The following is a 24795-nucleotide window of genomic DNA, read 5'->3' as shown; positions in this document are numbered from 1 at the left end:
ACATTTGCACGTGGGGATTTCTGGGTCCTTCAAGGTTGGGAGAGCTATCCTAAATGTGGGTGGTACCACAGCATGGTAGGGACCGAATAAGGAGGCAGCATGCTGGCTGAAGACCCATGTTCACCATTCTTTGCCTCTTGACTGTGGGTGCTATGTGGCCAGCTACCTCACTCTCTTGCCACCGTGGTTTCCCCTCGATGATGAACGGTACACCTGACCTGGGAGGCAAAAGAAAACTCTCCTTTCTTTGATTGCTTTGGTCAAGCATTTGATTATAGCAACAAGGTAAGTTGCTCTCTAGTGCACCCGGCATGCTGCTATGCACAAGTGTTTTCCATCCTGTGAGATGTGAGAATTTTAATAAATACATATGTAAAGCTTTAGCTAAAATTGTGTCCGTGATGGAAACACTGCTGTAAACAAAGTAACATGGGCTTTGTTATCAAAGGAACCTTGATTCGAACCTTAGCCCTGTGACCCCACTAGGCTTTCTTTTCACCTATACCATGAAGTGGTGGTATGCACATCACAGAGAAGACATGAAGATAACATAATATGTGGAAGTGAAGCCACGGTACCTGCCATTCTGGACATAATAGAACACCGCTGACTCATTTCTGACCATTAGCCAAGAACTGGTGTAAACCTGTGTGGCCGTGCAGGCTTATAACCCCAGCACTTTGGAAGCTGAGACAGGAGGATTGTAGATTTGAATCCAGCCTGGACTATGAAGTGAGAGCCTGTTTCAGAAACAATGAGGAGAGAGAGGAAGACAGGAGGGGAAGGAAGAGAGAGGGAGATGTGTAGAAGTTAATTGAATAGGATAACACAAAAATAATTCCAACATGAATTGGTTCTAATGGACTACATTGGGGTGTCTGTTTCAACACAACCTTCACCATAAATTTCAATACAGGGAACAACACATATGGAGAGGACCAATTGCTTTGAGATTTGGAAATACTCTTTGAAAATACTAAAATACACTCTTCCTTCAAAGTCTCAATAAAAATTATTATTAAGAATAATGTAATGTATTTTTGTCAGAGCATTAAGCTTTCGCATTACGGAAGAGGCAGAATAATTAATTCAGGTTAGTTATTATAAACAAAGATAATCTAGTTCCAAATAGTCACTAGTTTATTTTTTCAAACATTTTAAAGCTTTTCTCAAAATTGATTGCACGCTCGTTTCCAGCAGTTAAACTTCCTTCTAATGCCTTTTTAATACTAATCAAATAGAAATTTGGTTTTCGCACGCTGTTGAAAGACATGCATCCCTTTCATGGCTCCAGGTATATGGTTATGTGTCTTGAAGATTTATGTCTAGGTATGTATGTCAAATTTTAATTTATATATTGCAATTGCTTGCTTCAATAAATTACAAAATCATTAGACTCCTTAATTAAGCCATGCTTTAATGGTACAGTGGCCACCTCTGCCTTACTACTGCAGTGGTAGAATTTTTTGATTTATCTTTCCTGTGTTAATAGATGAATAAATTTATCCAGGACACCCCCATTTTCAAACAAATCCATGGCTTCTTTTGGGGGAACAAATCAGTTTTTCAGTAATCTTAAAATATGACCCCTCCACAATGCTTTACCATTAGACTTTGATACAAGGAAGAATTCAGAGGCCTTTTACGTTTTCCATGATAATCTAGAATTTTTATTTGATTCCAGGTAATTTTAGACAATAGACATGATGAACTGTTTTCTCTTGAATAAATAACAATTAAATTACATCAATGAAATAAAATATACTGTAGGCTTAATACATTGTAGATATTACAGAAGTACTACTTTGCTATAGTAATTTAATGACTGAAGCTACATTTAATAACAATCTTACCAGTACTTGTATACAAAATATTATACAGATTACTGACAAAGACATCACAGCAGTTTCAAGGATGCTACCAGCTTAACAAACATCTAACAGTACAATGCACTTTAAGAGGCAAAGGATGTACCATTTACAGAGACAATAGGGAGATACGTTTTCCACTTGAAACACTGGAAATGAGAATCAAGATAATCTGTATCTCGGTTCCTATTTTTACAAGAAAAGATTTTCTCCCTTGGGGACGCTGATCCCCAGGACCTAGAGTTTAGTAAGTTTCCACAAAGAAAGCTTTTTTTAAGATACCACAGCAATGGAAAGAAACTCTGTCATCTGAAAACCACGGCTTCAACACCTGACTGCTTTGTAAAACCTATGTACATACATTCAGTCCAAATCAGTAGATAGAATTTTTTTTGTATATTACAATAGGTGCATTAACGTTTTATCAGAAGGCCAGCGCCAAGCAACTGTGAATGGCCACTTAGGAGATCTTAAAATATCATACAAATATACAGTTAAGAGGATGAGAAATCTAATTTTTTTTCGCATGACGTTAGTGATCTTGGTTATGGATATGGGATGGCGGAAATTAATGAACGGAACAGTAACCAGAGACCTAGTTCTCATCTGGTAGTTAAGCCTATTTCCTGCAGAGTGGGATTAGGCAACAAAAGTTTTTCTGGCATTTGATACCAGCTAAGCCTGACAGTCAGTATCAGGGAGCTTGGGAGTCACCTGTCACAGGCAAATGTCCAAGCTGCCCAGATTCATGCTTCTTTTACACAGATTTAATACATAGTGGAAAACAGGGGTCCTTGGCGATAGCTTTTCTTGTTTAAATGATGCTATTAGTTCAGGACTCGGTCTTTATTCTGAAGAAGTCCATCAGTTAGGGAGACTACCCCCTTTGAAAGTGAGAGGAAAGGCAGAACGCAGGATCAGGATGAATGTCAGAGGAAAGCAGATAACCCTGATGCCAGAGCATAGAAGCGATTCAATTGAAATTAATGAATCTAATTAAGGGGCTGGTAAATGAATGATTCTAATGAATGTTATTCTAATGACTGTATCCACTAGGGAGAATGTTTTGGTCGCTAGAGTTAGGAAATGATAGAGGAAACACCAAAGTGTATCCAACTAATTTGAAGTATTTTTTTTAAATGAAGGTGGTTTAATGCGCACATGATGATAGTTCACAGATATTTCTTAGAGTATCAATAAGCACCAAGTTTAGTGCTATCAGCCCCATTGTCCCTTAGCTTATTATATATGAGTTAGGTCTTAAAAGTTCAATACACTATAAAATCTACCACTAAAAATGGCATTTGCACGAACACAGTTTTAAAAGTGAATCTTGGAATTTTTTTTAATACCTATACTCAAAATTTCTACCAGGTCTTTGTATCTATGAGAAGAGGCGGTAATGCCTGGTAGCTAGAGACATGAAGATTGATATTCAGGTTGATGTAGGACAAGGCTGGCAATTCCTAGCCCCTGGTGATAAGTCTGTCAATACTCTTCTCTATGGAGTTACTAATCCTCCTGAATCCTCATCTGTGCGCACAGAAGGAAATCAAGAGGCTCAGCAGGCAAATACATCCCAGCCTGGTCCTCAGGTCACATCTGTGTTACTATCGATTACAAGAAGGGGTACTGCCCCTTGAGGCTGGGAACCCCAAACACTAGAAATCACAGGAAGATGCTAGCTCTCTGCTTCATGCTATACCATCTTCAGGACTGGTGAGAATCTGTACAAGGAGGAGAGACTCTAAGTAGAACTTATCAGGACCAAGTGGCTTTTTCAAAGCAATAACTCTCCTTACTGGAAAAGGGCCCAATTCTGAGCACCCCGGCAGAGGAGCCAACCAGAAGCTAGCCACCCTCATCTCTATGCTTTTCGGCAAGTGGAGGCACTGACTATTCCTTATGTAAAAGGCTGACCTAAACAAAGCCAGGCACAGGGCTGTCGCCAGGTTTCTGCTACCCTTCTGCCAGACCACCAACCTTCTCACCCTCTGAAATCAAATGGCCTGGACAACGGCATGCTGTGTGCAGTTCTGCTTAGCCTGGGATCTCACTGCCCGCATGCTCCACTGATGCTTGTTCCTCTTAGGAGTTTTGTAAAGTCTTAGAACCACCTTCCTCTTGTTGATTTTCACTTCCATGAACTTGGCCCTTACTAGGTGCTCACCATCCCCCACACTCGCACGTCCCTGCAAGAATCCTCTACGTTTTTGCCCCTCTTACAGACTGCTCTTTGCAGAAGGCTGGCCTTACGGAACGCCTACAGGTCATTAGAACACTAAACCCAGTCACTTAGGTGGGAAGATTTTCCTGGAAGGCTTTAGTTAGGATTTGTACAGCCACGGTTTCATGAAGAGCTTGGTTTTAGGAACTGGATTCGTGTGCAAGAGTGTAGCAAGTGGTACAGTTCACACTTGGTCGGTTTTCTCGTGTTATGACATTGCTGTAATAGTTACAAGATAGAACACACACACGCACACACACACACATTTACAATCACACTCACATGGTACAATTCCACTGAATCAGACAATACTTCTTCTGAGTTAAAAAGAAGAAGAAGAAGAAGAAGAAGACTGTGTTTTGGCCACCCAGGCCTGAAATCTACTTAAATCTGGAAGGTCACTGTGCAATAGACTTGGTGCAGACAGCAACCGCACAGTAGTGACAGTGTACATCAGCACTGACACATGCTGGCTGAAGAGGTCCGGTGAAAGCTAACAACTCAAGGATGCCAGCGACGTCAGCCTTAAAAAGTCAATACGCTTTCGCTTCTCCATTTTGATTATAATCCATTACCCAGCTCAACAGCTGTGTTCCAGAAGATAGGAAATGTCCTCATGGCAATTCAGGCCTAACACAGTTTACGTCTCCAGGAATTCTGCTCAATACTTTGGATAGTCTTCAAATTCTTCTTGTTGTTTTAACCAAAAAAAAAAAAAAAAAAAGTAACCTTTATGGTTATTTCTGTGTTTTCTTTAGATATGAATACTGGAAGAAATACTAAGGATCCTAAAAGTGTATCACGGACAACCATACCATCTAAACAGGGGTCACGCTGCTACATGCCCATCAAGTATGACATTGTTCTTATGAAGGTCTACCTTCTGGTTTTGCTAAGCTAGACAAAGTGACACTGTAAACACTGATACACAACTCACAGGACATAAAACAGTTTACAAAGTATCTCTACTGTAGCACTGTACCTATTGTAAAAATGTACTTTTTAGTACTATGGACAGACACATACCACATTATCATGAAAGTTGGGGTTACAAAGGCATTACTCATTTTGTGGCGTTTCTCTACAGATACTTAGACTTCAGATTTTGTAGTCTAAGGTTTCCCTTCTATTTCAGAGACTTGGAAGGACTGTTGAGCAACTGAAGCAACAGGCTTTCTTCATTGTAAACCCCTGGAGAATGGGGTTTAAGTACCTAAACTACTAAAATGTCAGCAAACTGAAAAAAAAGCACAGTGACAGTCACTATTTACTAAACATGGTAAACTTTAAAAAAAAAAAATAATAATGTAACCGAGGGGACCACAGACTTCTAAATTTCAAGCTAAAGAGAAAGAAAGAATTTCCTTTTCTGTGCAGCCATGAAAGCAGCAGGCTCACAGAGCCTCGGCAGACGTGTCTGTGGACACAGACATGGTCACCTTGGCGATCTTAACCGTGCTCTTGATGCAGCTTTCCGCCGCCCTGTGCATGCTGGCTGTGTTATTGGCGTGCTTGTGCAGGCAGTCCGAGTCCCCCATGCTGTTATCTAGAGGCTGTGCCGTGCCTTCACACGAAGGGAACATGCTGCGGAAAGCGTGTCTCAGGTCCTTGCTCCTCAGAGCGTAGATGATGGGGTTCACGGTGGAGTTCAGCAGGCAGAGCATGCTACAGAAGGCAAACACCGTCTTGATGAGCTTATTCATCTTCCCAAAGACATCATACACCATGATCGCAAGCAGGGGGCCCCAGCAGATGATCAACACCACCAGAATCAGGACCAGCGTTTTGGCCAGTCTAATGTCCATGCGGGCTTGGTCGGGCCGGGTCACCTGCACCTTGCCATCTTCTGACGTGTGGATGATGATGCTCTTCTGGGTTCCACGTTGGATCATGCGGACTGCATGGCTGTGCGCCTTCCAGAGAATGTACATGTACGCATACACAATGAACAGCAACAGCACGCTGGTGACTCCGATCCAGAACATCAGGTAGGTTTCATCAATGAGTGGGAAGATGTCCGAGCAGACAGATTGCAGCTTCTTGCAGTTCCAGCCAAGGAGAGGCAACACGGCAATTACTATCGCAATAGTCCACATCAGGCAGAAGGCCACTACGGCCTTGGGCCTAGTCACGATCCTCTTATAGGCCAGAGGCCTGTGAATGGATATGTACCTGTCGATGGCTGTGAGGAAGAGGCTACCCACAGAGGCTGTGAAGGAGGCCGTGACCCCACCTAGTTTGAACAGAAACACATTGGGGCTGTCTTTACGGTGGAACACATGGAAGTCAACAAAGCTGTAGACAAAAATGACGCTGCCCAGGAGGTCAGCCACGGCCAGACTGCCAATGAAGTGGTAGGAAGGCCTGCATCGGAGACTGCGGGAATGCAGGATGACACACAGCACCAGCAGGTTCTCCAGAACCGTGAAGGTGCCCAGTGTGAGGGACAGCACAGCAATGGCCAGCTGCTGGCTAGGGTTCAGGATCATAAAGCACTCCATGTCCATAAAGTTCTCTCCACACTGGATGTTTTCCTCATTCTCCTTGTACGAGGAGAGAGACTTGTTGTAGAACTCTGTAATGTTGGTGGCGTCTACCACCGGGACCAACTGGGAGTTGTCTCCTGCGGTCATCTTTTCTTGGAAGGGACTACCCCGGAAGGAAGTCAGAGGGAATTTCTGCGGGAAGTATCCTAGTTTGGATGCCATGTCTCCTTTGATGTCTTCGTACTGAATGTCATTGGAGCCCACGTAGAGGAGGTCTGTGGTGATGGTGCGGAAGGTGGTGTCTGCAAGGCCATCCAGAATGGACTTCATAACCTCAGACTTCGATCAGGCCAGACTCACAGTGATGGAGAAAGGGGTGCCAGGAAGGAACCCTAGTAAGAGGGAAAACAGAGAAGCTGAGTGGTCTGAAAAGCAGGAGGGTAAGAAACAGAAGCACTGGGCACCATAAACCACCGTCACCTCGAAACACAGAGGTTCAGTCAACACAATGAGTCGGCTCAGAGAAGAACTCCCTGCCCTGCAAAAACAAAACAAAAACCACAAGGATATGGAGAGCCACACATCAGACCAGTGATTGTTCTCATTTCTTAGCAAAGTCAGTTGTTGCTGCATGAACCTGCACAGTCAAATAAACCAAGCTCAATGAAAGAAACTTCACTGCTCATGTCATGGGAAGCGTTGGCCAGGAGGCTTCTACTATCAAGTATACAGCCATCTGTGGGGAAGTGGCTGGAGGCAGCAAGCTTACAGCACAAAATCCCTGCCCCGTGATGTACCCTGAAGGACAGGTGAGACTAAACAGGCAAGACAAGCAAAGAACACGACAGCACAGAATCAAGGGTTGAGCTGTGTAGTTTAACTGTAAAGGAGGATGTTTAGGACAGCCAGAGAGAGCTCCAGACCACAGTGGAAAGATGCTCTCCAGCAGGCATGATTCCTCGCCCAGAGCAAGGGAGATTGGGACCAAGGCATGGCTGATATGAACTTATAAAGATGTCTACGCCAATCAGTTAAATGTCACAAAGGTTTGCATCAAGGCTTATGGAATCCCAGGGTTAACACAAGGAAGGTGGTGGTGATAAATGGTCCTTCAGGAAAGCACCCCTCGGTGTGCTGACACAAGGGACTGGAGACAGCCCTGGTGGTGCCTGGTGATTTCCTAGAAGACTGTGCTGGAAATGGGGATGACTAATACAGTGTGCCCTTCACCTCTACGTTAAGCAATCTGGTGTTATTTTCAACATAAATAGCAAGAGAACTGATCTCGCTGTTTATAAATATTTAAAAGATGGCTATTTATCTCTTTAGTTTATAAAAATTGCTACAAATACGGGATGATACACATGACAATTAAATAACCACAAATTTCAACATTTTACTTATCAATTGCCCTTTGTTGTTTCACGTATAACACATATGACAAAGCCATTATCTCCTGAAACAAAATTTAAAACCTGTCTTTGTGTTAAAAATACAGAGAGCCTATTTGTCACAATAGCTAAGTTATTAATGCACAATCCATTCCATAAATGATAGCGCACCATGGCACACCATGCACTGTGCCAGACACTTACAGATCAAGCCCACGGGGACCCTGACATCTAGCAGGGCAGATGGCCAGCTACCTCAGCACCTACTGGCAAGGGTGGCTGCCCTGCAGATGGCAGAGCTCTGGAGCATCAGCTCAGCACAGCAAAAGGGACTTCCCCAAGGAAGTCATATGCATATGCTGAGCATCTAGGATGAGTGTGGGAGGGGACAGGATGCCAAGACGAGGACTTTTAAAATTAATATCCTGGGTTTCACGATTTTTCAAAAGCAACTTGGGGTAGGCATGAAGTGGCGGATGTGGCCCTCGTTCCACACTCGGCTGCCTCCAAATCCAAGCCTTACCACTGCTTACCAGGGTCAGGGATCACAAGCCTCCGCCCCCCGGGTGTAGCTTTCCTAATCCCAGCACTGATGCTACACAGCTGCTGGAGGGATCTTCAGAAACAGATGAAGGTTCTTTGACTCTCATTTCAACCACTCTGCCCCAAAGACCAAACACAGCCTCAACCCAAGCTCCCCTTCCAGGCTCACACAACCCAGACGAGCTTCTGGACTCCCTGAGAACATTCCACCTCTGTCCACCATCCATCGGCATGCTTCCTGGGTGAAGCTCAGCACAAAACCTTCCGTGATCCAACCCTTGTCCTTCCGCCCTGCCTCTCCTCAGCTTGGTCTCCCCATTTGGGCTGTACCACACAGAGTTTGGTCACACAAACACCAGCTCACTTGCTCCGTGCTGTGGTTTTCACCGTCCCAAATTCTCTGCCGGAACACTCTTTACCTCCGCTTGTGGGAGACTCCTTACCCTTACCAATTTGCTGTTTCTGATTCCCTTAGCTCACTGATTCCCATACTCAGATGAAGCCCATCTTTGGGGCTTCCAGAATAATGAGACAGTTCCATCAACAGCATTTACCTGTTTCTAGTCTGCTTCTTGTTGCTAAGCTCCAGAGAAAGCTCAATGAGGACCACACTGGGCAACTTATCTGTCTTAGTATTTAACTCGTAACTCAATGCACAGCACACAGAGAGCAGCTTAAAATTGAGTTGTCTGACTGATTTTATTTTCTTCAAATAGAGTCAGAGCAGCTCTTTTCTGCCTAAAATAAGTGAAGGAATCTCTCCAGTGAAACAGGAAAGGCACACACATGTCACCAGAATCAAGATTTCTTGCCTAATAAGCCAATCTACATGTGCTCAAAATAGAGTTCTGTTTTGGTGGGGGATATCAGTGTTCTAATTGCGTGTGTGTGTGCATGTGTGTGTGTGTGCGCACACGCACGCACACACACACACTTACCACCTCTTTTCTTTTTCAGAAAACGTTTGCATGTGCTGTATAGCTTGCCATTTATAAGTGCACACCAGAAAGGTCTGGTAGATGAATGTGACCAGCCCCCTAGTGACAGGAGGCTTGGAGGTTTTACCGTCTTTTGTTACTGCAGATAATGTCGAAATGAATTAATGCCAACCACCACTTTCTTTTTCACATTATTTAGGCTATTGTGAGCAATCTTTCTAGTCATCTTAACTCTCACCTTGGAATCATTTGATACCACCTCCTTCTTGGCCTCTATAATCAGGTGTACCTCTTAAGGTTCCCTAAACCCCCCCCCCCCATTTCTAAGCACACAGAAAAAGCTTATTATGGGCAGGAGGCTTTTACATGTATCAACTCATTTTATTTCTACAATGGCTTATGAGGCAATTTTTTTTTGCATGAAAGGCACAGAGAAGGTAAATAACATACCATTAACGCATCTAGTAGGTGGTAGGGCTGGGGCTGAGCCTGGGTGTGGAGCTCAGTACAAGTGCTGAAAGTAACCAAAAGAGGCACACTGGATGCTGTGAGTCTAGGGTTCCTGCTTTTAACCATCATGGGACACTATCTAAGCCAAGACAGGGATCGATTGCCCCTCAGTTTCCCTACTGATTCCAACCAGCAAAGCCCTAGTCTATGCAGAGAACACTGCTGTAGGAATTGCCAGATGGGGGGGGGGGCGTTAAGTCATCCACCCTCAAGCAGTGGTTCTAGGCCTTAGTGTTCCATCTACAAGCTAAGGATAACAAGGACGATAATGAAGCCTAAATCACGGATCTGCTCTGAAAACTGGCTCCAGATAAATCCTACTTCGGCCTGGCACTAAATAAGTCTTCAGTAAACATCACTGTCCTCACCGCTCAGTGCCACTGATGGCCCAGCACCATATACTTCAGTCTAACTGCATTTCAAGAATATATAATATATACTAATTACTACATTATATACTAATTATATTTCAAGAAAATGCATTATCTTAATTCACTTACAGGCTGCTTATTCGGCTGTATCGGAACCTCAGCACGAGGCAGAGGGAAGATGCCAAGACGCCGAGGAGGAGCTCTGATGGCATGCCAACTGCACTGAGGCACTGAGGGGCTTTACCTACATTCTGTCAGTAAACCAGTGCAGGGGCTTCCAGGCACGCAATTCTTACCTGACTCGCCAGGCAAGAAGGGGGCAGCTAGATACTTAGTCAATTGTCCAGAACACAAATGGGAACCCTTGTCCCAAGGACTCCAGAATCTCCACTGTAACATCATGTCTGTTTTAAGGTTTAACAGGAAACTAAATTAAAGCCATTTTGCATTTTATATTCAGATCTTATCTGTTTAAACTGCCAATGAAGGCATTGCAATGGTGATTAATGACAGCTCCTAATAAATCACCATTTCCTGCCCCAGACCCACCAGATATATCTGCCCACTGGCACGACACCAAGGATTGAAACTGTAGCCAGCATTGGAGAGAATCAAGACTTCTCAGGGATGGGCAAGGGATGTGAGCTAGAAAAATGCCCTGTGATTTACTGTATTTATGATGGCAATACAGCCAAACACCTTCATTCTGGCAACGGTGTGTCATATCTAGGCCAGAGATTGGTGGTTACAAGCTGTCATGCCTGTCTAATATACGTCAGAGAAGAGTTTAAAATAAATGAACTTTGTAAATTTTAGAACGCAAAACACCACTGTGTATAGGCTATTGCATACTATTGACGAGTAACACTGGTTGTTGTTTTTCTTTTCTTTTCTTCTGCCCTTTTTTTTTTTTTGCACCTTTAGAAGTCTTTTCTTCATTTCTGCATTTGGATTATTACAGTAATTTCCACCTTATTATTTTTGCATGGAGAGTTTTCTTGGAGGGTTCATTAGTAATATAGTTTAGACTTTGGGGGGTGAAGCTGCCGTTAATTTTGTTTTTGTTTGCTAATGGGAAAATCATAATTGGAAATTCTAACAAGATGTGTAGATGTGCCTATTAAAGAAGCAGTTGGGGCTTATTACAGTGATAGTGAAGGAACTGAATGACAGCTAAAGTTTCCTAACAACTTAATATAGAAATCATGCCTTTATAGTAACAGTAATAAAAATGTTTAAGTGTGCTGAATCTATTATTTTAGGAAAACCTCCTTCAGTTCTTAGGTTAGTCCCATCTGTTCTTGTCCCTTCTCTGAGCATACACCTGCGCCTCTTCTCCCTCCTCCCCCAGAAAAAAAAAAATTATCAACACGCAGTGGTAGCGGTAAAAGAATTTTATGAGGATGGTCATGGCATAGAGTCTTTTAAAAATGGTGGCGCACGCCTTTAATCCCAGCACTTGGGAGGCAGAGGCAGGCGGATCTCTGTGAGTTTGAGGCCAGCCTGGTCTACAAGAGCTAGTTCCAGGACAGGCTCCAAAACCACAGAGAAACCCTGTCTCGAAAAACCAAAAAAAAAAAAAAAAAAAAAAAAAAAAAAAAAAAAAAAAAAAAAAAAAAAACCTTTATCCAGGGTCCATATCCTTATTTCTAAAACTACTGAGTGTATAAAAATCCCATGTGTGAAGCTGGCTGTGGGGGGTTTTGCTTGCAATCCTGGCACTCAGGTGGCTGAAACAGGTGAGTCATGACTCCAACCCAGGCTGCCGCAGTAGGGACCTGTTACTAACAACAGAAGCTGGCCATGCTTCTGATTAGATGGGAGTGTGGAATAAGCCTGAAAGCAAGACCTCGAGATTCTGTCTATGTTATTTAACACCATTTCCTTTGGAGAAAGTATGGAGGAAAAAAAATGTTTTTCAATATAAGCATATGAATGTTTCTGGCTGCATGTATATATGTATGTATACCAAGTGCATGATGGGTATTCATGGGAGTTTGAAAAGGGCTTTGGATCTACTGGAACTGGAGTTACAGGCAGTAGTGAGCCATGTGGGTGCTAGGAATTGAATTCAGGGCCTCTTGCAAGCTCAGCAATTGCTCTTAACCACTGAGCAACCTCTCCAGCTCCTATTTATTTGTTTTAAGAGGGGTATTTCAATAATTTAGGTGTCTATTGCTGCTGTATCTGAGTTAAAATTCTTGTAATTATGATCTGGCTGGTATCTCTGCAATAAAAAGTAATAGGCTGGTATTTGTTCAATGCAGGATACATGTTCATGAGTATAGAAAGCCCCAGAACGCCTGGTCTGGCCATGGCTATAGATTACACTGGCACACTACTAAAATTCCCTAATACTAACATAAATGCTTAAATGAGACAGTGGCAAGCTCTTAATGTCTGAACTGACAGGGTCTACACCTAGCATGGGAGTCCAGAATCATTGCTTAGCCCTGCTCCTTCCCTGCGTCTTTTTCTGCGGTTCAGCTTGAACGGCCTCATGAAAGTGTCTTATAGAGTGCTCACAGGGGAAAGATTTGTTATTTTTCCACTCCCTTCTGGGAATAAGTCTGTTTTTTACTGATTTGCTCAAGAAAAGTACCTTGATATTCCATTCCTCTGATGTTAGCAGGGAAAACTTTTAGTTGACTACTATAACTCTATTACATCTAAGTCATAGGTGCTCTCCATAGCCAGAACAGTAGTATAACCTGATGGATGAGGTTTCGCTGCCAGCTGAGGGTCTTCCCTATGCTTCCCTATGCTTCCCTATGACCCACTGTGTGGTCGTCCTCTCCCTCATCTTCTACAGTGAAGTATATAAAGAATTGACTTAATCATGCTGATAATCCAGGCAAAAATAGATAATGTTTCTTACTTGTATTAGTGCCAGTTCCTTTTCATATATAAAATTATATATATATGTATATATAAAATATATAAAATCCATTGTGCTGGTAATGCTTGGCTGGCTCTCAAAGCTTCAACTCATTATATATTTTGTAAAATAAAAACAGAATTTATTAAACACACCATTTTCCCTGGTCTATTCTTTACTAACAAAGATATTAGGTTTTTTTTTTCCTTTAAAAATATGTCAATTAGTATGAGCTGGAGACATTAAGATACCTCCAAGGCTATATCTTCTTGCAAATCTAATGTGAAACATGCCCTATTATTTAACACTTAAAGGGTTGTTAAAATTTAATTGCAGGACTCAAGGAAAACGATGCCTTGATATAACATGGACTTACGCACAGTGATGTTTCACTGATACAAGAAAAGTCCTCCACAAAGGTGAACTAGTAACACGCAGAAATGACTTGTTGACTTGGGGGTAATATCCATTGCCACTTAATTCTACTTGGTGGCTTAGATGTTTGCTCCTACTAAGTGCTTTGACCTTTTCTGTGAAGCAGATATATTTTCCAGAGTCTGGAAAGAGTGTGGCTGTGGAAGCAGCCTTCTCCTGAAAAAGAGTATACAGTTTCAGATTCAAGAAAAGCTTCATGGAGTTGTCTTTATCCTGTTCATAAAAGTAGAAAGCAATATATAATTCTAGGCCATAAAATATGTAGGACCCAGTTAATGGGCTCTTATCTGTACAGTTCATTACCAAGGTCTCCACAGCAATGGTTTAAAACACGCGACATGATGTCAATTGTGTCGTATAGCTTTCAGTTTTCCTTCCTTTCATCTGCAGATGAAGGGGTGTTTTCACTTTGAATCCATGAGCATATAAATTAAGTCTACAGAAAAGCCAAATATGTTCTCTGGCTTCACATCTTAAATTTGGATGAATAAATGCATATTAAAGAAAATCTGAATTTTCCCTGTATTCTTGCCTCAGAATCATCTGAATAACACATTATTTTCCTTTAGTATTTATGTGAGACAAATAAATTACAATTCCCATTCTGCATAAGGCAAAAAAAGCTCAGAAAGGCTAAAGCTTTGCCTAAAGCCTCCAACAGCAAACGTCTTGGGGAAGGTAATGTGGACCTTCCACCCACATCTGCATAACTGAGACTTCCTGCTTCTCACTCTGTGGTGCAGAAAACACAGAAGCCACCCTTTCATAGTTTAGAGACAGAGAAGAGTTGGTTTGGCCAAGAGACATCCTAAGCAGTATATGATGTTACTCGGTGAACAATTAAAATCTGAAGGGACAGACAATCCATTGACAGGAGACAGTGTGTCCCACTCCAACTACCTACAAAGCATCCTTGACCCCTGCTCTTCAGAGACAAGCATGACAAACAGCTACAGTTTCTACATGCTATAATTTCTGACTCTGGATCAGCACCTGGGTCGAAATGACTGTCAGTCAGTAAATAAAATCTAAGCTATCTTTGTCGCTATTGTTTTTAATTTGGTATGATAGGATTTGTGTGTGTGCTGTTTTGCCTCATTAGTCAAGTCACAAGGGTTGTTGATGGTAACGGCACCTTTCTTCACCACAAGGGAGATCTGAAGAGGCCACCTTCGTGTCTGGCACCTTTCTCACACTTTCTCACTTTAGAACAAGACGTGATGGCTGTTAGTAAACAAGAACTTGAAACCACCACTCCCTGCATAGGAATGCAATGGAGTTTTCTTAAACACAGGGTAAATCCCTAAGGCCGATTCCCATGTTTTGAGCTGAATCAATATAGACAAGTTATATAAATTTTATGTTCCAGCAAAACCAATGACCGTTAGACTCTTAGCATGTGTCAGAATCAGTTGTGTGACTGCAGAATGTGGCTGATGGATGTTATTCGCCTTCCCATACCTCATCCAGCCTATTTCTATTGGGCATATACTCTGTGCCTAGCACAGACATTAAACTCAAAGCCATGAACATTTTCTGCAATATGTTACTATGCAATGTTTCACACTTGTGTAATAGCTTTGGGTTGAGTAAGTAAATCAAAGGATATAATACTCTAACCCAGCCCACCCATCGAATAAAGCCTATGCATATGTCTGCCCCAAAAAGTGTTAAAAGACTGGGATATGAGTTACAATAAGTATTGTCTGTGCCTTGAGAATTCTCCCAGAAGAAACTGTTGGCAATGCTAAGCCACCCAGTAGCAGTCTCTCTCTGCAGGACAGCTGCCCGTTTCGGTACCTGGTACGGAGCAGGTTAGTGCAGGGATGCTACTATGCACTAGAAACCCTGCAAATCTAACTTAACAGAATGGCTTTCAAGGGCAAATAGTTGCCCTCGGCATAAAGACAGCGGGCCATTAGGAGATGGTCCTATGCAAATGTCCATCTGAAGAGGTGTAAAATGACAAAATGACATTAAATGTACCAATAATAATGATCAACCCTGGTGATTCTTCTCTCAGAATCAGACCAATGCAGAAGTCATGGGCAATGATTGAGGGCCCACTCTTTACTCTCTGATTCTTCTTCACTCTGAGTTAAGATGAACTATAACAATTTAGCATGGGACAGAGGATCCTTGTAGTATGTACAGCCTTGAATGGATCCTAAATATGTTTCCAATACACCTTTAAAGACATATGAAAGTGGTCTGATAATGGATATTTTCCTTTCCCAAGTTAATGCTATGCACTGATCTTTCTCGAATGGTCTGTCAAAAGAAGTTATGTGGAAACTCAGCCACTAGATAGAGTGGCTTTTAAAGGCCCTTGGGAATCAAATTGTCGTTCTGTTCGCTGGACGCATCTCCTGCTTTGGTTGAGTAACTTCTCCTGCTACAATATTTCATGACTTTACTGCTGAATTACTTAAAATATAAGAAAGGAAATATGTCACGGAGGTTAAAATTTGTTATTACTACTGCCTACAAAAACCAAATTCTTAATTACTTTTCTGAGGTAGGGCATTGAGAAAATTCAATATATTAATAAAAATTAATTGTGAATATTTGGAATTTTGACTCAGGAAAGTAATTAAGAATTAGTAAAGTTCCACTGAAAACTAATATGCTTATGCCAAGTGATACTGAAAGTAAGATGGGAGGTCTCAGGAGCTCAGCAACAATTCTAATCACAAACTCATTTCTATTTTATGAAGTATTTAGCTTTCTAGCTTGCAAACGTGAAATCATCAACACAGATCATAGCTAATTCTGAAATGGAAATGAATGGAAACTATTTTCTTTTATTATTATGACTATTACGAAATATTTCACAAGAGAAGCAAATATTAGTTCAAACAATCATATTCATTGAGAACAAGGAGAATTTCTACATAATTCAATTTCCTTCCTATTATTCTCTCACTGGAATGATTTTAAACGAATTGCATTGTTATTTGAGTCCAGAATTTCCTTTACATATTATTTTTAAAACTACAAACTTAAGGATTAGGGACTTTAGTTTAAACATTCAGAAAATATTCACTGTGTACTAACAACACAAGATACAAACCAAAGACATTTTCAAGATGCAAATAATTGCTTCCACATGGATGGGAAAGTACTGGACTTCAGTGGCAAAGCAAAATACAGGATGCGCTTGTGACTTAGAAGCATGCAAACTGGATGGAAGTGCAGAATATTCATGCCTTTGTCCACATTCAAGGTCAAACTCATTCTGGGGTTTGTGTGGCACAATTACAAGGTTCTGGGTGAAGCTGAACCTGGAAGTGTTTGTGAAGAAGGACATGAAGATAAAGAACTAGGTTGTTAGTAAGACAGGTGCAAAGAATCAGGAAACTCATCCAACTGCACACACCAACAGCAGTCCGAGAAGTTGCCTAGTGGTCTCTAAGTACAGCACAACATGCAGGTAGGTCAGTGGGTGTTCTTCTAGGCGGCAGCATCCACAGCTGGCACCTCTGGGGACTAAGGATGAATGCAGATTCCCAGTATGGATCTATGCCGTTGGAAATGGTAGAGTTGGGCTGTGCTGTGAACAAGACTTCTAGGAAATGTTTCTAGAATTTGAGAGCCACTGGTTAAAGTGATGAAACTCATGAAGAACACACAGCAAGGGAGAGGTGTCATGGAGAAGACTGGCGTTTAAGTGAGAAGGTAGGAGATTTACAAGTACAGGTTTTGAGATCACAAAACAGGGGGAGAGGAGAACTTGCTCAAGGTAAGATAGCTTCCCCCAGCAAAGCACAAAGGCCAGGGAACTCTTGTCCATCTAGAATACAGGAACAGCAGCCCAGCCTGCAAGTGAAAGCAGACTTGGGGGCCCTCTCAGGGGTTTTGACTACAGTGCGGGCCTCCTCTAGACTTTTTTTTTCTGGAAACCTCCTGTTATATATTTTATCCACTAAAGGAAAATGACTTCAAGATGTAACACATACTGATCCAGTAGATGAATACTCCTAATTCTATTCACAAACCTTACCATCAGCTTAAATAGGACGGCTACGCACTTCTTTAAACAATACTGAGAAGAAACCGTTCATTGCTGAGCATAAAGGGATTTTTTTTTAAAAGTCATAGAAATTAACACCTCAGCTTATTTTCCTGACTTGGAAACATTTGTGTCTGTTCTTTACTCCCAAGCCATAAAGTAATGTATCACAAGATAGGAGCACAGAGACTTTGCCAAGGCAGGGACTCTCTGCGGACTTGCTGCTTGCATCTGAGAGCAATATAATCTACAGCTGGCATCTTTTTTTAAATACCTAGGAACTATAAACATGTAGAAATATATCCAAAAATATTCAGATGTATAACTCTGAGCAATTGTTTCCCAATTATTACAATGAAAATGAATCCCAGGATACTTTATCTTCTTTCCCTCTTAGCGTTATGAGAAGTTAAATGTTACTTCTAGATGTAGTTGAATATTTCCAAAGCCCAACTCCCTCAGAAGCAAAAGTACAGAATTCTTTGGCATTTTTTTTTTCCATTTCAGTTATGTGTTTAAACTACCCAGCTTTGCTTTGTACCTCTTCAAGTGCACTTGCTCATCACCTGTGCAGAGGATAAAGAAACACAAATTCCAGCTAGTGGCCCATTGATATCAGCTGGAATTTTAACCAGCCAAAACAGTCCCACTCAACTGAGTGCCTCTTACAAGAATAGATAAATTTGATTTTAAAGGAAACTGAATGGAAAGCAAATATGAATGGCAAAGCCATATTATCTCAATTTTTAGAATATTGATTTACTTGCTATAGAAATTAGTATTGTAAAATAACCAAGTATGAATCCAAAAGGGCAAGGATTTATTTAAGACACAATTTTTAATTTGATTTTTTTTTATGCATCCTAGGATTTATCAGCAGTTCGGATGCCCTGCTCCTTATAACTTGACTGTCAAGTCTCATGGTGGCTACAACCTTGTCGTTTAAAAGCATGACTCAAGATAACAGATAAGGAAATGGGAAAGAGTAGAACGGGACCTTCCATTGAAGCATAAACTTTGAAAAACTAGATCTCCTAATTACGCTGTATTTTAATTACATTTAAATATACATATACAGTTTGTGAGAGCATTTGCCAGTATATTAAACCACCGCAACAGATTGCCTGGCACAGCTCTCAGAGATGCCTCTGCTTTTCTTTAAAAAGCCATAGCATGGAATTTGTTAGTAGGAAAAAAAATAGATATTACATTATCAAATATAGGAAGTTAAATTGCACCTTCTTCCTCAAAGCTAAAAAATGTTGATTAAATGCTACTCATAGTTGATAAAAAGTAGTAAGGAATCCGTCAAAGGTATTAAGACCTATTCAGCTTCCATACCTATAAACAACTAAGAATGCAAACAAGACTAGGAACATAACATTAAATAATAAAGTTGTACTGTTAAGGAAAAAAGTTTCATTTGAATTAAAAAAGTGAGGATTAAAAACTCTGTCAACCCCTCCAAAAATTGGAAAATCTGTTTTATGAAACACACTCAAAAGGACAAAATGCAATGCAAGTAGCCCAATGAGACAAGAACAAACACTTGTCTAGAAAGCAAGAGTTCTCTAAAGAGGTCCTATACATTCATTCTGAAATAAACGACAAGACAAAGAAAGCAGGTCTTCAAAAGTAGTCTTGAAGTGAGAGTGTTGAAATCTCTCCAGCTGAGACCAGAACAGAATTCATGCCACTGCCAGGACAAATGTCAGGCCCCTTTGCTCATGTTTGGGGGGGGAAAAAAGTAATTTAAGAAAGAAATCACACACACACACACACACACACACCTACTACTATAGTCCTCAAGAATTTTTCAGTCAGTGTTATGAGCATAGCCTGTCCGAATGAAACTTTCCAACCAAAGTCTGTCCCAAAGCACTCAAACATAGGGACAGCATCAGTGACAGTGACATCAAGAACGTTTCTTTTACACGTGCAGCTGGCTTTCCTCGAAAAAATCCTGTAGAGTAATGCATTCCATTCTGCCATGATACCCTGTTCCGTGAAGAAACATAACCCAATAAAGCTTTTAGTAGATATTTTCTGCTCCAAATTACAGGTAATCACATTGATTCACTTAAGCAATGGCTTTGACCTATTATTACCCATCTCTCATAAATACACCTATTATCCATGTAGCAAGCCCAAGGAAAGCATTCATATCACTTTAAGCAATTGAAAAACGTTAAGAGGTGATGGACTCTACTAAAATGAACCATTCTCTTCTGCTCCCACATATTTCCTATGATTTTAACGTCCTTGTAATAACATAATAATGCTTGACATATGAAGCAAATGGGGTTATTTTAACATGCATTTTGTGATTTTTTTTTCTTTTGCCAATTAGTATATCCAAAACTGCTCATTATCCAGGCTGGCAAAAAGCTGCCTTCAACCCATTGGTGTTTACGATGAAACTGTAATCAAACGTGCTGATGCTCATCCCGGTGCGTTCCCAAGATTCTCAGAACACACGGGACTGGAGCAGATCTCCATCTACCCTGGGGAGCAAAACAGCCTGGTTTTGATTCAAGGTGAGATCTTCCTTTGGCTTGGAGTCTTCTGGGTCCATCTGTACAGTTGCTTAGAACTTGGCCATTTTCCCACAACTGCAATATTCATTTAAAACCAGAGTGGCATTCTCAAATACATAAAAAGGCAATGTCCCTCAACTTTTATTCTCACCTGGAATAGACATAAAAAGTACGTTCATGCATATGCACAGAAGTGTGTCTACACATTCATATTTTTAAATTATGCGGCATAGAGTTTGAGAGCATTGATGTTCTGGGTGACATTTATCACTTCTTCTAGTCCAGGAAATATTATAGAATCTGAAATGAACTTTTTAAGATGAGTCTAATCCAACCTAAGAACATACAGCAAAGTGAATTAAATAGTTATTAAGGAATTAGCAATTCAGCAGTGAAGTGTTGAAGTCTCAACCCACACAAAGGAGAATCTGTGCAGCTATAACATGAAGTTAGCATTTATATATAATATATTATATATATATATATATATACATACTCAAGATTGGGAAAGAACTGAAGATTTGGGAAGATGGTACAAAACAGGAACTTCAAATACATAAATGATGTTTTTATTCCCTCTTGATCTCTTCATCATCTACAGGCAGTAGGAGAAAAACAAGCAGAGCTGCATGCCTCTGCAAATACAGGTGTGCAGTCCTGACGTGGCCCTGGCAGCTTTTCAAAAAATGTCCAGTCCAGGTTTACAGCAAAATATATATGTATATATATATGTGTATATATATATATATAATTTAAACCACAAAGCTGGTTTCACTCTATCAGCTCAGTTAGAAATAACTACTAAAATAAGATAGACAGGGCTTTACCTGGGAAGACACAACATCCTTTAAACACTGGGGGCCTGAGCTCTGAACTGTGTTCCTTATGCAACTAAACTAACGTAATTACCTCCAAGACGAACAGGCAGCATCCTAAAGGAGAGACTCCATCTCACTAACCAAATTCAAGACGCTATCACCAATTGCACTTTACAAATTCTGTGTCATTGGGTATATCTAAAATTCAATTTGCCACTGTTGTTTTCCTTAAAAATTCCTGACTAGCTAGTTACAAGAATTTCCTTGTTAGGCCAACTGTTTTCTGGAAAGAAGCATTTGGTAAGTGTCATGAACTCTAAACTGCTAGTATAAGCTCTATTTCATAATGCTTGCTTCTAATACAGAAATTCAACTCTAGTTTCTAAGACCAGTACACGAGAAAACCAAGGAGCCTGTCTAAATACCCTAGTGGTTAATGCTAATTCTGAGTCAAGGCAAAGAAGAATGTCATGGATGGTGTTTGAAGAGTTCCACAGGCTTTGCCTTCATAATTAATAAGCTGACACAGCATACTAAACACTTATCAACACAATCAATGGGGGCTGCTTCCTTCTTGGGAAAATAGATAAAAAACGGTTCATGGAGTTTTCCTGCAGAATTGCCTGTAATACACAAGCATGTCACCAATACCGTGGTTCTTTTGAAGAATTTCATCCCCAGCAGTTTCATCTGGGTAACATTTAACAATTTCACTATTTTAACATTTTGAAATGCCAGAAAGAACACACTGATCCTGCAGCTAGGTTTATTAGACAAGAGCAGTCTCCCAGGCAAGGCAGAAAGGAACACAGTCCGCTGGGAGATGGGTAACAGAAAGAAAAAAAAAAAAACACTAGACAGCAAACAAAGCCGAGCCCTGCTCCACGGTGAGGTCTCATTTCACCAGAATTACAAACTTTGCACACACGCGCGCACACACACACACACACACACACACAATTAAGTAACATCACCTATGGCTTAATCAAGGTTCTAGTAACAACATCCCTTTCGATACACAGCCACTGATGTCATTAAAACTGGGGGGTAGAAATATGAGGTTTGTCTTCTTAACAAGGAGCATTGCAAGCACAGTGATTTGGAAAGGTCAGAAGTGAGCATTCCCACCAGGTGGTATTATCACACCCTCATGTAGGATCAGGAACACAGTGAAATCCCCCCACCCCATTAGACATCTGATACATACATACCTCAGCCACAGTGTTCCTTGCGTGGAATGGGAGGCATCTTTTGAAGCAAAAAAAAAAAAATGAGATTGTTCACAGTAAGTTCTCCTAATGACCTCAGATGACTAGTTTTTAAAAACCACATCCACATCAAGCCTCCTTCCCTGCTACAGGAAGTACTAGCGTGCCTACAAACAACCGCCTGCAGTAGTGCTGCTTAGCATTCTGGAGGTGCACGGATTCTGTTCCTGGGTGGATGCAATCAGAAAATTATTCTCCCAGTTAAGAAACTATTCACGGCCTTTCATTTTGATAAAATTGCTCATAACTGAGTTAAAGAAGGGAGGGGTATGGAGGGAAATGGGAGGCAGAGAAAAATCAATCAGTAGATCTATCTCCCTTTCAAATTGCCAAAAGCTGGGGTTGACAAGCAACACTCTGAGCCAGACAGTCCTGCGGGAACCTCCAAGGCTGGCTGCTCCTACTTTCTCAATTTTCTGCCAAACGGGACTTAGGAGTGACCCCACAGATAATTAGTGTCCACTGAGTTTCCTCTAAGCGTGTGCATTGCCCCCATTGTTCAAAGGAATTAACTTGGTAATAAAAAGGAGAAGTTATGGGATCCAGAGAGGTATCTTTCAACATCTTTAAAACCAGTAAATCTGCTCTAATCTGTTGTTGGATTAAATGCCCAAGGAGGCTTAATAAACCAAGAGATAAACAAAGGCAGGAATAGCTAATAGCTCCTATCTGAAAGAAAATTAAAAAGATGGGAAACAGAATGCTTCATAAACAGGTTGCTAAATTTTTCTCATCTCTTTAAAGCCGTTGAGAGATGAACCATGTACTACAATTAAAAACATGCATGTTGCTTTAAACTTTGAAATGACCAGTTTTTGACATCTATCCCACAAACATTTGCATTCAAGAGATGCTCCCATTTATGACTTGTAAGCCTTACCAAGAAATATCCTAAATGAAGCATCAACTTTGTTCACCTGGTGACAGCTCTTAGTTGCATGGTATTATAACGTTCAATTACTATGTATATTAGTTTTTCCTTAAAGAGAAATGGCTACTGGAGCTATCGTTCTCTATCGGAAGTTCATTATTTGACATAGATTTCTTTACATGCCATTTAATAGCTTGGTTGAGTCGTTTCCCAGATTTTGGTGCAGAGACATGTATTTCTCTGGAAGACTTAGTTTCTGATATGGTTAAAAGACATCAAGCATCAACTCAAGCGCCTGTTTTTTCAAACATACACAATTACACATTTTCTACAAACAGACATCAGTGTCTACAGAGCTAGATGCACGTTCCGTATTTTGTAAATGGTAAAAGACTCCAGGAGTAGCTCAGACCACAGTTAACAAGCTGGGACTATACAGCTAAGTAAACACCACCGACGCACGATTTACTCTCCTGGAACACGAACTCCGCGTAGGACACCTGGGGACCACTGGCCAGTACCGAGGGGGGCGGGAGGCGGAAAAGCTATTCCCAAACGCCACTGTGCCAGGTCTTACCCTTCGCATCCCCTGGTCCACGGGCCAGAAGCTCCCTCGGCACCTGTCGCCCAGCCAAGGGGCTGGCTCTCCGCTACAAGGAAATCTGCCCCCAGACTCTAGGAGAGCTCTGCAGACAGTCCAGGCTCTGGCGCCAGGGGAGCCCAAAGGAGGAGGAGGTGGAAAAGAAGTGGAGAAGGTAGAGGCAGAGAGCGAGCTGGGGAGGCGGCGCGGGGCGCGGTGGGGCGGGGTGAAGCGGGGCGTGCCTGCGGCGATCGGTCAGTAAGTCAGTCGGTCTGCGCGCCCCGCGTCCCCGGCTTCCAGCACCCGTGCGTCGCAGCCCCCAGGACTGTTGCCCCTGGGCTCTGGCAGGCCCGGTTCGTTCCCTGGCTCTCCCCGGCGTCCCGTTGACCGCGCTGGCCGGCGTGGGGCCGCCCGCCTGGGCCAGCCCAAGCGCCCGTCGCCGCGCCCTGCTCGCGGTCCCTGCCTCTCCCTCGGCTTGCGCGCTGTCTCTGGCTCGCTCTCGCTCCAGTCCCATTTATGAAGCGTGGTCCCATCACGTGTTAATGAGCCTTTGTCCTGCCCTGGCAGCGGCGGCAGCAGAGACTCCGCCAAGGGATCTGCGCGGGGAGGGACCGGCGCGCGGCGCCCGCGGCTCCAAACTTTGCTGCGCGGTCCCTGCCGCGGCGCTGGCCCGGGGGCCAGAGAGGGCCGGCCCTTGGCGCGTGGCGCCCACTGTGTCATCCTCATTCTCCGCCACCGCCGCGTCCCGGGGACCCCCGCGGCCTGACCCTGTTCTGCTCCCTGGCGCCCTCCCACCCTGAAGGGGCCAAAGGGGACGCGTGCCTCACTGCCCGCGACCTCGGGGCCGTTAATCACGCGCGCTGCTCAGTGCCAGCACCTCGCGGGAGGTCACGCACCGGGCGGCCGGGACCCTAAGCCAAGGCAGCAGGCAAGCCGTCCGGGTGCGGTCTCCGCCCGACCCTCCCCTGCGCGCCGCCCCCGCTCTCTCAGCTACCTGGCCGCCGCCACCAGTCCTCCGCCCTCGGGGCGCACGACGTCGCCCGGGCGCCTCCCGCGCTAACC

At 42.4% G+C, this 24795-nt stretch overlaps 1 protein-coding gene across 1 annotated transcript; it reads right to left on the bottom strand.

Annotated features, from left to right (window-relative positions):
* Nucleotides 1-1672: 1672 nt before the first annotated feature.
* Nucleotides 1673-23867, bottom strand: Cnr1 (cannabinoid receptor 1). The gene is made up of 2 exons (XM_050145428.1): nucleotides 23731-23867; nucleotides 1673-6973 (listed from the first exon to the last, which is right to left on the bottom strand). Exon 2 carries the CDS (start codon nucleotides 6909-6911, stop codon nucleotides 5490-5492), a length of 1422 nt encoding a protein of 473 aa, XP_050001385.1. The 5' UTR covers nucleotides 6912-6973; nucleotides 23731-23867; the 3' UTR covers nucleotides 1673-5489.
* Nucleotides 23868-24795: the final 928 nt, after the last annotated feature.

This window comes from Alexandromys fortis, unplaced genomic scaffold, assembly GCF_014885135.2.
Source record: "Alexandromys fortis isolate MF-2015 unplaced genomic scaffold, M_Fortis_MF-2015_v1.1 scaffold_2_26212498_36691700, whole genome shotgun sequence".
Lineage (NCBI taxonomy): Eukaryota > Metazoa > Chordata > Mammalia > Rodentia > Cricetidae > Alexandromys > Alexandromys fortis.
This window is presented reverse-complemented; position numbering and strand designations above follow the sequence as displayed.